This window comes from Dryas octopetala, chromosome 4 (assembly GCF_963921425.1).
Source record: "Dryas octopetala chromosome 4, drDryOcto1.1, whole genome shotgun sequence".
In the NCBI taxonomy this organism is placed as follows: Eukaryota; Viridiplantae; Streptophyta; class Magnoliopsida; order Rosales; family Rosaceae; genus Dryas; species Dryas octopetala.
The window spans coordinates 26470432-26483855 of NC_141369.1; the positions used below are offsets into that span (position 1 = coordinate 26470432).

The 13424-nt window shown below is 37.0% G+C and overlaps 2 protein-coding genes across 2 annotated transcripts; both read left to right on the forward strand.

The window, feature by feature from the left end:
* The first annotated feature begins 1468 nt into the window (after positions 1–1468).
* LOC147289027 (syntaxin-22-like) lies at positions 1469–4415 on the forward strand. The gene is made up of 7 exons (XM_086240631.1): positions 1469–1810; positions 1968–2061; positions 2210–2334; positions 2476–2565; positions 2902–3059; positions 3179–3279; positions 4012–4415. The coding sequence occupies exons 1-7, from the start codon at positions 1635–1637 to the stop codon at positions 4075–4077; spliced, it is 810 nt and encodes a 269-aa protein (XP_086096757.1). The 5' UTR covers positions 1469–1634; the 3' UTR covers positions 4078–4415.
* A 5066-nt stretch (positions 4416–9481) lies between these two features.
* On the forward strand, positions 9482–10945 carry LOC147289028 (plant viral-response family protein (DUF716)). The gene has a single exon (XM_086241721.1). The coding sequence runs from the start codon at positions 9683–9685 to the stop codon at positions 10640–10642; it is 960 nt and encodes a 319-aa protein (XP_086097847.1). The 5' UTR covers positions 9482–9682; the 3' UTR covers positions 10643–10945.
* The last annotated feature ends 2479 nt before the right edge of the window (positions 10946–13424 follow it).

Below are 13424 nucleotides of genomic sequence, written 5' to 3' on the forward strand. Positions count from 1 at the left end.
ATAATAAATGCAAGGTTTATGATGATAAATACAAGGTAGAACTCAAAGCAGAGACGAACCTCTTCAAGGGCTAGGGTGGGCTGTAGCCCACTCCATTTTTTGGCCCAAAAAAAAAAAAAGCTTATAGTAATATTAGACTATTAGTACAATAACTCAATATTCAATTGTTGATATACACCCAATAGCATACTCAATTATAATAACTCATTTTGAATCTTTAAATTTAGAGTTAGCTTTTTGATTTATGGTTTTAATTTAGGGCTTTCAATTTTAATTAAGAATTCTAAAATTTTAAGTTGGGGAATGTTTGAGTTTGTTATAATATGTTATAGAACTATTAATTTTTTTAACTGTTGATATGTTGCTAATTTATTTTACTAAATAGACATTAGTTTTTTAATTGATCACACATAATAGACAATTCTAATATTTTGCACATTATTTACAATTTCAAGATGTGTCCTCCATTTTTGAATTATGTCATGAACTTGTTAAAACAAGAAAACCATATCGGTTGATTGAGAGATTGATTCGTTTTGTGTTGACTCTTATTTCGACGATAACAACTGAGCGAACATTCTCATTCATAAAATTTATTAAAAATTAACTTCGAAACAAGATATGTGATGAGTTTTTTGCTTACTGTATAATTATCCACATTAAAAAAGATCTTGTTGATATTATCAGTTATGATTCTGTTATTGATGATTTTTATGTTGTGAAGAATCGTAGGCCACAACTTAAGTAAGTATATATATATTTTTTTTATTAATGAAATTCACTTCAAGTTTTTTTTTATTAAATTGCATTTTAGATCAATAAAATGTTTTAACAAGTTATTTGAATTTAAGAAGTGTCATAAAAACAAATCATTTGTTGTATAAATTTTGATAGTCTTAAAGTTTAGCCCACCCCATTTTAAATTTCTGGTCCGTTCCCTGACTCAAAGTAGTGTCCAATAAAGATAGCACATTCCCAATTTACCAAAAAATAAAAGGGTTTTTTTTTCATATTTAGTACCTGAACTTTGACCATTGTCTTAATGTGGTACCTAAACTTTTATTTGTCCCAATTGAGTACTTAAACTTTTATTTTGTGTCTAATAGGTACCAAAATGAATTTCTGTTAAAATTGTCAACAAAAGTTAGGGGCAATATAGTCACTTCAAAAAATTTATTTTTTAATTTTAATTTTTAATTTTTTTTGTTTGTTGTGTGTTTTTTTTTTTAATAATTTTAAACATATAAAGAAAATAATTAAAATATACTTTGACTATATTGCCCCTAATTTTTATTGACAATTTTAACAAAAATTCATTTTGGTACCTATTAAACACAAAATAAAAGTTTAGGTACTCAATTGGGACAAATAAAAGTTTAGGTACCACATTAAGACAAGGGTCAAAGTTTAAGTACTAAACATGAAATAAACCCAAAATAAAAAAAAGTAATAAAGATCACCGCCGGAAATAGGATACGAGATGCAGGTCTGCATAGTCTCCGGACCCACATGAAGGTCGGCCCCAATGTACTCCTATTCTTCTCCAGACGAGAAGCAGCAGACTCGAGTACTTTACAGTTACAGATTGATTGTCTAATTCCATTTCATCACACAGAAGAAAGAAAGAAAGAAAGATGAGTTTTCAAGATGTGCAGAATGGCGGAGGAGGAAAGGGAAAGAAGACTACAGCGTCTCCGTCGCAGGCGGTGGCTGCCGGCATATTCCAGATCAACACTGCCGTTGCCAGTTTCCGTCGACTGGTCGATGCCATCGGAACTTCCAAGGACACTCCCAATCACCGCCAAAAGCTGTCCGTTTCTCTTTCGTCTTCCACTCTCTCTCTCTCTCTCCTTCTACTTACTCTCACAATTTAATTCCTTCCTTACTTGTTATTTTGTTAAATAAACTTCCTTCCTTCAGTTCCTAGTTATACTACTGTACTCACTCACTCCCTAATCTAATTACAGCCACAGTACAAGGCAACGCATCCTTGAGCTTGTCAAAGATACTTCTGCTAAGCTCAAATCCCTAAGCGAATCTGATCGCCACACCAATGTCAATGTACGTCTCTCTCTCAAGACTACCAGTCAGTCTCATGGGATGGGGCTTTTGATCTGCAAATTAAAGATGACATTTTTAGTTTGAGTTCTGACATTACTTTCTTTCTTCTTAAATAAAAAATCATAACAAAAAATTGATCATTTTTCAGCCCAGTAAGCAAATAGAAGATGCCAAGCTTGCAAGAGATTTTCAAACCACATTGCAACAATTCCAGAAAGTTCAACAGCTTGCCTCCGAGCGCGAGTCTACTTACATGCCCTCCTTGCCACCAACGTATATTTATTTCCCTTTTTATCTTTCTTTCTTTCTTTATAGTTATTTGTATTTGGGTAATTGTGTGCTACTTGGGTATGAGTGGCTCAGTATGACTGACTTACTTGGTCACCTGACCTTGTTGGCTCGCTCTCATTACAGCTCTGCGGCCTCTGCCTCTGGGGAACATTTGGAACCACCTTCCAGCTCCAGGGATCACCACCGCCAACCTTTCCTTCACGACCAAAAGGGGTAATCCACAATCTACATTAATCAATGCTCTAACTAACTTTCTGTTGCCTTTTCATTTCGTTTTTTCTTTCAACTTTTGTATTGTTGGCAACTTGTAGCTCCACGGTCATCATCGTTTTCTCATTATTTTTAGTGGCTGAAAGCCTGAAAGTTGCTTCAATGAACCCTGTACCCTAAACAACAAAAAAAAAAAGTACTTTGAGAATCTAAACTTCGGCTGACCAATGACCACATATAGTTTGAGCATCCTCGCATACAGATGGAGTGATTTGACATATTCATACATGATTTAGAAGGACCTTCATTCACAATTCTATTTTGAACAAACACCTGCAGGCATGAAGTACTTCTGCTTGATAATGAGATTGCTTTCAATGAGGCCATAATTGACGAAAGGGAACAGGGTATTCGAGAGATAGAAGAACAGATCGAACAAGCTAGTGAAATATTCAAGGACCTTGCAGTTCTTGTTCATGAGCAGGGTGTAGTCATTGGTAAGTTCCAGATTCCCAGAAGATGATTTATTTTCCGTTATACAGCTCATTTTCACTTTGCATTCATGGAGCTTTTTGCTCTTATTTTAATTATTGAGCATATTGCTCTATTATTACAGATGACATTCAATCAAATATGGACAACTCTTCTGCTGCAACGACCCAAGCAAGAGTTCAGCTAGCTAAGGCTTCCAAAGGTGTTAAATCCAGATGCTCATGGGTAAGTACTAAGTAGCAAACTTTCACATCCTATCAAAGTTCACTTGTGGACAACTTGAAGTTGGCTTCTGACTTGCCACATCACTTGCAAGTTGTCTTTCTGAATTCAGGGTATTTAGCAGTTTGTGCTTGCTTAGTTAGGGAAAAAGACATGCTTGAAGTCGGACAGCCTATCACAATTCTTCAGTTTACATTCAAATAAAAATCCGCATGCATTTGCTTAGGCTTCAGATGAGCCCAGGCTTTATATGCGTAAATTCATGAATCACAAAAGGAAATTAGCATCCTCCAATCATGCCATCTGGACCCTGATACATACTACATGGGCTATTTTTGTGTGTGTATGGATTGCCTATGATAGGATCCCTATATGCATGATTAAGTCTATGTTTCTAAAACTTAATGGACAGAAAAGAAGGCATTAGGTTGCAATGTGAAAAGAAATTAACGTGCAAACACAAACTTTTACTTTCTGCTGAGTGAGTACTGGCAAGAAGACCTTTGCAGAATATTTTTTCTTGAATCAATTTCTGGTTTGGCGGAGATTTCTTAGAAAACATCGTTAGGGTATTTAGCGAACATGGTCGCTATATAACATGACAATTTTAAGCCATAATGCTTATCGTGTTATCTTAGAATTTGATGCTCATAATCTTTTATTTGTTTAATCCTTTCAAAATCATGTCCAAAGCATTGTATCTTATCTTCAGTGTTGGTTCATTGTGTGTTGCAGTGTTGGTGGGTGCTGGTAGTTTTTGTATTGGTGGTCGTAATTGTCCTCGTCATCCTTATCATATAATGTGCAAGGACATATATATGGTCGCAGTGTGCCTCTGCATGACAATGTTTGTGTGGTGAAATTCTTTGTTTATTGACGTTCTCCAGACTTTTGGTTGAGATATACGTGTATTAGAGTGGAACGGCTCTTCTTTTCTTTTTCTTTTTCTTTTTCTCTTGTTTGTCTTTTATCTTGAGCTGCTATTGGTTGTTTTTCTTTTAGCAGTGGTATATTCTTTATGTTACGCTTTTTTTTTTTTGCCATCTCCTCTGTATTATGGTTCTTGGGTTTTACATTTGTAATTTTAAAGTTTTTAATACTGGAGTACTAGCTTTTGCTAGTGTGTGTATATCAAAAAGATGCATGTTTGTTCCTGCACTTTTTCAGTTAGGAGTGGATGAAAATACAGATGAAAGAAACCAATGTGAAAGGCGATTATAGGTCCCAAGGCCTGAGAAATTGATGTCACTTTTCTGTCCTTAAAATCTGGGGTTCATTTTCTAAAGAATACAGAAGGCTAAAGGGTAAATGATCACGGTCTTAAATTCGTCACCCGAGAACCTAAAATCTTCTTCCCCACCCCACGGTGCTGTTGCCGTTTCCCTTCTTTCTGAAAAGTGAAACCCCAACGATAACCATGACAGGCAGGGAAATTTTTTTTTTTAAATTAATAATTTGGTATCGATGAGACATCTATGGCACAGAGTAGAGTTGCAGCTGCGGGAGTGGGATTCATTAGGAGTTATTACTGCTCTTGGTCTTAGATCCAGGCAACAAAGGTTTTGCAGCAATGAGGATCTGCATCTCGTAGGAGTAGATTAAGAGAAGGAAGATGGACACAATATATTGTTTGGTGTTTATATTAGGACAATACTTGGGTCCTCCCCCCCCCCCCTCCCCCCGGCCCGGGGTACCCCATCCTCTAAAATTGTAATTTTAATAATGCCGGCATATGATCGAAACTATTTACTTTTTAAATTACTTATTATAGATCATATTTGTAAAAAATTTACTCAATCGGATATGTTGATTTTTTTAAACTTAATCGACAACAATTATATAACCAAACGATTTCCGATTGAGTTAATTTTTTGTAGAGATGATCTATAATAGTTGATTTAAAAAGTGAATAGTTCCGATCATGCGCCGATATTACCAAAATTGCGATTTTGGAGGGTGGGGTGACCCAAGTACCGTCCTTTAGATTAGACATGCTAGACATACATACACGTAACTAGGACTCCCCATTAATAGGCGTGATTGCCATTTCACATTTTCACGTGCTGGTTATGTACGAGGACTATGACTGTGAAAACTGTCCTCCTAGTCCTTGTTGGCATGTTTACTAATCCGTAATTGGAATCCAATTCCTTCAGAAGAAGGAGTTGGATTTCAATTCATGTGTTTACTAATCATATGAAAATAAAAATATAAGTGGGACCCACATGATATCAGGAATTCAATTCCTTATTTTGGAGGAATTAGATTCTTGGGTGGGAGATGGTATTCTTATTCTTTATTTTGGAGGAATTCAATTTCTTTTTTTTTTCCATTATACCCTTACATTATTAACTAGCAAATAAACTAATTTATTTAGAACAAGGGCATTTTAGTAATTAAATGCCCACATGATATCATTCTTACTTTGATTCAAGATAGTTTAGTAAACAGCTTCAATGTAAATCTAATTACTCCTCAATCTAATTCCTCATTAATTCAATTCCTCCTAATCTAATTACGGATTAGTAAACATGTCATGTATGTTTTCCAATGTAGCTCATTTTCTTCAATCACCAATTTTTGTTTGTATCGTTTCAATAAAGAAAAATGGTATCGTGGCCTCGTGGGATGAGTGGATGTAGATGAAATACTTGTTGCTTACTATGATTTTTTCTTTATTCTTTTTTGAATATTGTTGCTTACAAGTTTACAACCAACTCGATAAATCAATGGTCAAGAAAACTTATTGGCGTCTATAGAATTTTCAAAGCTCGGTGGGCTTGGCTCAATATCATTCGAAGCCAAAATATTTGGGCTTGGATTCAAGTCGATAAGTTTTACATCTCATTGTATGAGGAAAACAGGCCGGTCCCAATTACCCATGTATAAGTAAAGTGGGCTGGCCCCTCACAAATCACATGGCACATGACTCAGATCCAATTCCTATTGATTAAACAAAGAGCAAATTACAACTTACACTTCTAAAATTTATGTGTTCTACAAAATGCACCCTATTGTTTTAATTTTTCCAAACAATTGACTACCGTCATTTATCAAACAATTTGGTTTGATAATGTGGCAACTGCATGTCCCACATTTTTGCTAACTTGTAAGGCTAAGTGACCTCTTTTTATGGGACTAGATATGCACTAAAGTTTTTTTTTTAAGTGTTTTATTTGTATGTTTAAGTTGTTTGTGCTAGCATTATGTATTGAATATGCATGAAATGCCCATGAAGTGAGGTTAGTCGGCCTTATAGACCAACAAAAATATAAGACCCGTAACTACCATATCATCAATTAATATATGACTGCAGGGGTGGAGCCAGAATATAAAATTTGGGTGAGCTAAACTTTTAAAAGAGTAGGACTATGATAAATGAGCTAAATCAAAAGAGAGAATTGGGCATAAGATGGAGGCTGAAGTGGACTGGATATTGAAATTAAGGTGGGCTAAGATCATTTAAACTATAAAAATACAAAGTAAAAAATGGAAAAAAAAAATGGAAAAAAAAAAAGAAATTGGGCCATTTAGGCTACAGCTTAGGTTAGCCAACTAATGGCTACACGCCTATATAACTGGATGATTAGATAGATGGTGGTAGTTAATTATAAATAAATTAAAACGTTAGGTATTAAATTGAAAAAATTGAAACGATTAGGTATAAGTTGTGGAACACCTCATATATAAGGGGTGTAAGTTGCTCTTAAATTCACAAAACAAAAGAAAATCCAGCACGCACTTCTAAACTTGTAGTAAGGTCTTGAAGGCAATTGGGAATTTGGGATTAGGAAATAAGGTTTGCTATTTGAAAAGTGTATAATATATGCTGCATAATCATCATCATCCTGAGGGTCAATTTTGGGATGGGATAATTTAGGGCTGCCCTTTGGTTTGGTTTTTACCGAATTGATCGACTATTGACCGAAATTTTTTGATTTGGTAAACCAAGCTTTTACAATTTGAAAATCGAAATCGAAAAAAGTTTGTTTGGTTTTGGTAAAAACCGAAAAAAATTGGTAAACCAATCGATTACTGAAAGAAAACGAATCGATCATTATCGAAAAAACTAAAATATTTACCAAGAAAAAACAAAACAATTACCGAAATTTAGTTCTATATATGCTTATATAATACTATTATGTTAGTAACATAAATACTAACCAACTAATATTATAAACTAATTATAAGAAAATATAAATGTATAATGTTATCATATTAATAATATTAAAAGTCTGGGTTAAGATATAGATTCATTTCCTAATAAAGTAAAAGTTATCATTTTTAGGAAAATAAGAACTTAAGTAAATAATGTATATTTATATCATACATATTATTTATATTTATCGGTATATATACATACTAAATTAATATGATAGATACTAATATATATTATTAAACTACTTATACTAGTATATATTCTTTGAAATACTAATATTAATATTTTTTTATTAATACTAGTAATATACTAAATTACTAATACTACTAGTTGGCCAAAACAAAATTACCAATACTACTCTTGCAAATATAAATATATCAAACATTATATATTATGCATCATATTTAAATAAATTGAAATTTATATTAGTATATAGTTAATATTATTATAATTAAACCGAAAATGAACAAAAAATAAATCAAAACTAATTCGAATATGAACCGAAAGTATTAGATATCAAAATTATTGAAATCAAACTGAAAATTGAAGTTTAAAAAAGGGAAAATTCTATACATACCAAAAAAATTTCTTATTTTACCAAACTTCTTAATTTGCCCATCACCTTTTTGAAATTAACATTTTCACATTTTACCCAACTTAAATTACTATCATACCCTTATTAATAATACCCAACTCACTCTTGTATTTTGTTTTCTTACCCACCCTTATTGTTCATCACCATATTATTTCTCTCCTCTATCTTCTTCACCACATGCAACACCACATTCTCTTTCATCCTCTCTCTCGTTTTTCCTCGCAACACTGTTCATCACCATCTTCTCTCTCTCCTCCATCTTCATCACCGCACACAACACCACCTTCCTCCCTCCCTCACTCCCTCCCTCCCTCCCTCCCTCCCTCCTTCCTTCCCTCCATTTCCTTCTCTCTTTCTCTCATCCTCTCTCCATTTCTATCTCTATCCAGCTCCGGCGAGCACCCTACCCCCTCCTTGCCCTTCCGGCGACCACCTCTTCCCTTTCCCTCTCTCCACTCTCCTTTTCTCTGTCTCTGTCCAGCTTCAGCAATCACCCTATGCGCGAAACCAGCCACCCCTCACTCTGAAACCAGCCACCCCATGCAGGCCGTCATGCCATCTTCCTCTGCGGTGACCACCAATGCTCACCCCCGTTCGGCAGTGGCCGGCCAAAAATAGTAGTTTGGTTCGGCAATCATCCACCGAAAATAGTAGTTTGGTTCATGAGTCAACCGTCGAATAGAACAGCATTGTTCGGCGGCGCTGAAACTGGTAGTTTGGTTCGACAGTCATCCGCTGAATTTAACATGATTGTTCGGCGAGTACCTGCCGAACGTTTCTTAGATGTTCATGGTTGTTTGTCGAATCGGCCATCTGAATTTTTTTTTCCGAGCTTGTTTCGCGCGTGTGGGTGGTTGGCCGCGACAAGTGAGGAGAGGCAAAAGGAGCTGGGTAGGGGCGGGTGAAGTGGGGGAGGGGGAGGTGGTGTCTGTTGAGTTTGGGAGGGATGAAGCTGGGTAGGGCGAGGAGAAGCAAAGAAAGATGATGAGAGAAAGTGAAGAGAGGCAGAAGGAGCTGGGTGGGGGCGGGGAGTTGGCTTGGCCAAGGTTGGTGGGCGACAAGGTGGAGTAGTGGCATGGGGAAGAGTGGGTTCTAGAATTGAAACGATAGGGAGGGTGGTCTGCGGGGAGGTCTTGGCGGGGGGACGGGGAAGTGGTGCCGCGGGGAGGAAGAAGAGATGAAATGTCCTTGATGGTCATTTTTTTTTTAAATGAAATGTCTTGGAAAGAAGATTTAGTTTTTTTTTTTTTTTTTTTAAATGAAATGTCCTTGATGGTCATTTTAACATAGGACATAATTATCCATTCATGTATTAAATTGGTGTCGGGTAAAATAAAAAATTTGTTAGGTTTGTATGGAATTTCCCTTACAAAAATTACCAATCCAAAAAGTAGTGAAATTTTTTATTTTGATTTTGGTAAATCTCATTACCGAACCGAACCAACGGATAGGCAGCCGATCATCGGAGGAGGACTGAGGAGTGAGGACTGACTGTGTTTAGAGTCGTCTCGTCTCATCTGGTTAATAGCAAATACCAATTTTGAATTGGTTTCGTCGAGTATTGTATTGTATAACCTTAAGAGAAGAGTAGAGAATTACTATATCATTATTATCATAAGCAAGCAAAGAAAGAAAGAGACAGAAAGAGAGAAATGGCAGCCCTAGTGTACCAGATATTGTCGTCGTCAGCACTGGTTTCACTGGGACTCTACCACATAGTGGCCACCACCCGCAACCACCTGAAATCGCCCCAGTCCTACTCCGCCAAGCCCTACCACCCATTCCCTCTGTCCTCCTTGTCGTCTTCTTCTTCCTCTTCTGCCTCCTCGTCATCTTCCAATCACCATCATCGGCTGAGGCACCTGCAGCTCTACGTCCTCATCGCCTGCCTCATCGTGGCCGTCGTCCACCAGACCATCTCCTCCTTCGACGCGGACCCTCTCCTCAAGGGCCGCACCCCCGTCCACCGCTTCACCACCCTCCAGGCTGCCGCCGCCCTCTTCCTCTTTCTGCTCCTCACCCTGGCCCTCCTCCTCTCCGAGTGCGCCCCTTCTCTCCTCCCCCTACCCTCCGATCTCGTCTTCGGCCTCGCCTCCGCTCTCTTCTACCTCCAGTCCTTCGTCTCCTGGGGCGCCGCCTCCGTCCAGACCTCCGATCTGGAGGCCAAGTGCGACTCTGTCTCCGCCCGCATCTCCGCCCTCGCCTCCCTCCTCTGCCTTGTCTTGGCCTGCCAACCCAGGCTCTTCGTCGCCGATGTGGGCCTCGGCGCCGCCATGTCCCTGCAGGGCCTCTGGGTCTTGCAGACCGGCCTCTCCCTCTACGTCGAGGCCTTCATCCCGGAGGGCTGCCACAGGCTGCTCGATGTCGTCAGCGGCGTCGAGGGTTCTACCAAGTGCGACCTCGATGAGTCCCGCTTCAGGGCCGTCGCCATTCTCGATCTGGTATTCTTGGTCCACGTCATGTTCGTCTTGCTCATTGTCCTGGTCACCTATGCCGTCGTTTCCAAGTCCATTTGCGGCATCCGGAGATTGGGTTCTTACGAGGCCTTGCCCAATGCTGCTCCCGACAACAACCACATTCAGATGAAAGCCTTGAGCGGCACCCAGGCTTAAGAAGAAGCAGAGCCCAATCATTCACAATTCACAATTTCACAGACATTGGTATCTTTGTTATGTTAGATTACAATTACTCAATCAATCCCTTTTCTGCCTTTTTCTTTTTTTCTTCCTTGAACTCTTATCACTGTGATGATATCTGGGAGATTTTGATTTTGTGTATACCATTACAATTTACAAGTACAAACTGCTCCCCTTGTTGGTTAACTTGTTTGTTTGTAGCTGTCCCCGGTGTGCTTCCCTTTCTGTGTCTTGGTCTAACATTGTTACATTAATGGATTTCTTATTTTGTTTTGTTTTGTTTTCTGACTCAAGTTATAAATTATAATTCGCTTGTAGAATGTAAAAATCCTCATTATTAGGTCGTGTCCTTTAAAATCTTTAGTTTGCTTGGCTATATACCTGTATGTATGTATTTTCTTAATTGTTCTAATTTGTTTGTGTTAAATTTGGATGGAACTGAATTCAAACGTTGACTAGCAGAGTAGCCATGTAAATTGAGTCCTTATTCTATAGGGAAGGGAAGGGAAGGGAAGGGAAGGGAAGGTGATTCATTGTAAAGCTCCTAATGGAACATCCCCACTAAAGATGACCGGTATGCAATGAGTTTGTTATCTTCATTCTTCCCTAACATAAGCTACATAACTGGCACATGAGATCTGATAACACTGGGTGGGTATATGTGATATTACTGACGGTACCAAAACCCTAGATTTGCTTAAGAAGCAATTGTTGGTTGGTAGATATTTTAGAATAGGGATGTTTGTTCAAAGTGCTTATACTTGCATATGTATTAATGTATTTTATAATGGGATATTAATCTTCAGGCTTCTTGTGAGTGATCAACTCTTAAATATAACTTTGCAAGCATAGATTGGGATACCTTTCAAGTGCGAAACAGATTCGAGTGGTTGTTCCTTTTGCTGTCATGTTTTAAACATCCTTCATTTTGGCTCTGTTATCTCTTACTGCTTGAGCAAGGGAAGTGTTCTACCTAAGGTTCTTAATCTGATTACTTTGAATGACTCTGATCTGCTTGGTGTTGCATTGATAAAATTAAAGCATAATTACTATCACCTTCATTTTATAGCATGTATGATGATGGATAATAGTTTATCGGAGACCAACTTCTATGATTTAGTATTAGTTATAGTCTATTAGTCTCACAAATCTCGTCTTTGAAACTGTTTGTAGTTTGTACAAGGTGTCAAGTAGGATGTGTTAGATTAGATCACCGTTCATTTATACAAATTTGGTTTTTATGTGAAGGCATGAAGATGATAAAGTGGAAACCGATAGTCATAGACCAAAATTTAACTGATTATAATGAAAAATTTCTGGTACCCTTGTATCTCAATATCTCATTCCTCTTTGTCTTTGTATTAGGACTTATAGGTTAGTATTGCAAGCAGCGTTCTCTTTGCTTTGAGGAGATGTTTTATGTGAAATACGTTTCTTTGTTTTGGGTTGGATGAGTGTGAAATGCCATAAATTTACAGCTGTTGGCACCCGGCAGTGACATTTAGAATTCTTATATGCTGCCTTTTTTTTTCCCCTCTGATTTTGCGTTGGTTATCTACCGTTCTGTTTGGGCGCAGTAAACTTACATATATATATATATGCAAGTACACTATGTGCCAGCAAACCAAAACAGGATACAAGGATGGACTTGTTAACATACATGATCTTGTCAGGCCTGCCTTATACGAAATGAACAAGAAAAGAGATACATTGTTCACATTACTGTGAAATAACAAGAGTTGGAGTAAATCTTCCATGTAATGGGCCAATGACGTGAGTTCAAAACTCACGAGAGTATATATTTATTGTCTCTATTTCTTTCATATCGTGATAGATTATGTTATGAAAGAGATAGACATGTAAGGTATACACTAGTGATATGTAAGATTTTTTTTTCCTAAGAGTAGTATCTGGCTAGATAATTTTGCAAATGGTGGACAATATCAATTGAATTTCTAGATTATGAAGAAAATAATACCATTTCCCAGTATCCGACCTTAACAAAATAACAAGCTTGAATATTGCTCCCTACATAAATGCAAGGGGGAAGGAAGCCTTGACTGTCTTGTTAGCTAGTATGTAAATATAAGTATAACCCAATGCGCATTTATATAAGGAGGGAATTTTTATTAGTGGATTCATTAATTAATTTATGGAATTTATTTAGAGAAAAGATGTTAATTGTCCTCAATTTTTTCTCTTAATTATTTTCTTTCCAACTTAAACTTTAAAAAATAATTGATCCTTTCTAAAAAAAAAAAAAAAGAATTAGTACATTAAATTTTTTTCACGCGTATTATAATTCAATTATATTATTTGAAATTTTTTTTGTCCCCTTGAGTCATTGGAAATTCAATTATCCGAATCTCTTCTTGTTCGCTTGATTCATTCGAATTTTTATGATGTCGCTTGCGATTGGTTGGACCTTGGGACTTCCCACCCTCCTCCGGCGACTTATATGGTTATATGATATGAAACAACCCTTCGGGGACATCCGATAAAAGTGGAAACGAGAGAGAGAGAAAGTGAGAGAAAAGGCCAAAAGGTGTAATTTTATTGTTTTTTTTTCTCCTGGACAGTTTAGAGGCGCGGCGGGCGACGATTATCTACTTTAGATGACACAGTCAGTTTAACCTTTCTTTCAAATTAAATAAAACTACTTAATAATCATCAACGTTGGTTAGACTTAGATGACACCCACTTTTACTTTAATTACCAAGTTTAATTGCTCGTCCTGTAGCTTTTTATTCCAAGCTTG

Bases quoted from the DNA above. Each gene is read 5' to 3' on its own strand.
- LOC147289027 (XM_086240631.1), top strand. From the start codon at position 1,635: ATGAGTTTTCAAGATGTGCAGAATGGCGGAGGAGGAAAGGGAAAGAAG. The intron at 2,062-2,209 runs GTACGTCTCTCT...ATCATTTTTCAG, and splicing joins ATCGCCACACCAATGTCAAT to CCCAGTAAGCAAATAGAAGA. The intron at 3,060-3,178 runs GTAAGTTCCAGA...CTATTATTACAG, and splicing joins TGAGCAGGGTGTAGTCATTG to ATGACATTCAATCAAATATG.
- LOC147289028 (XM_086241721.1), top strand. From the start codon at position 9,683: ATGGCAGCCCTAGTGTACCAGATATTGTCGTCGTCAGCACTGGTTTCA.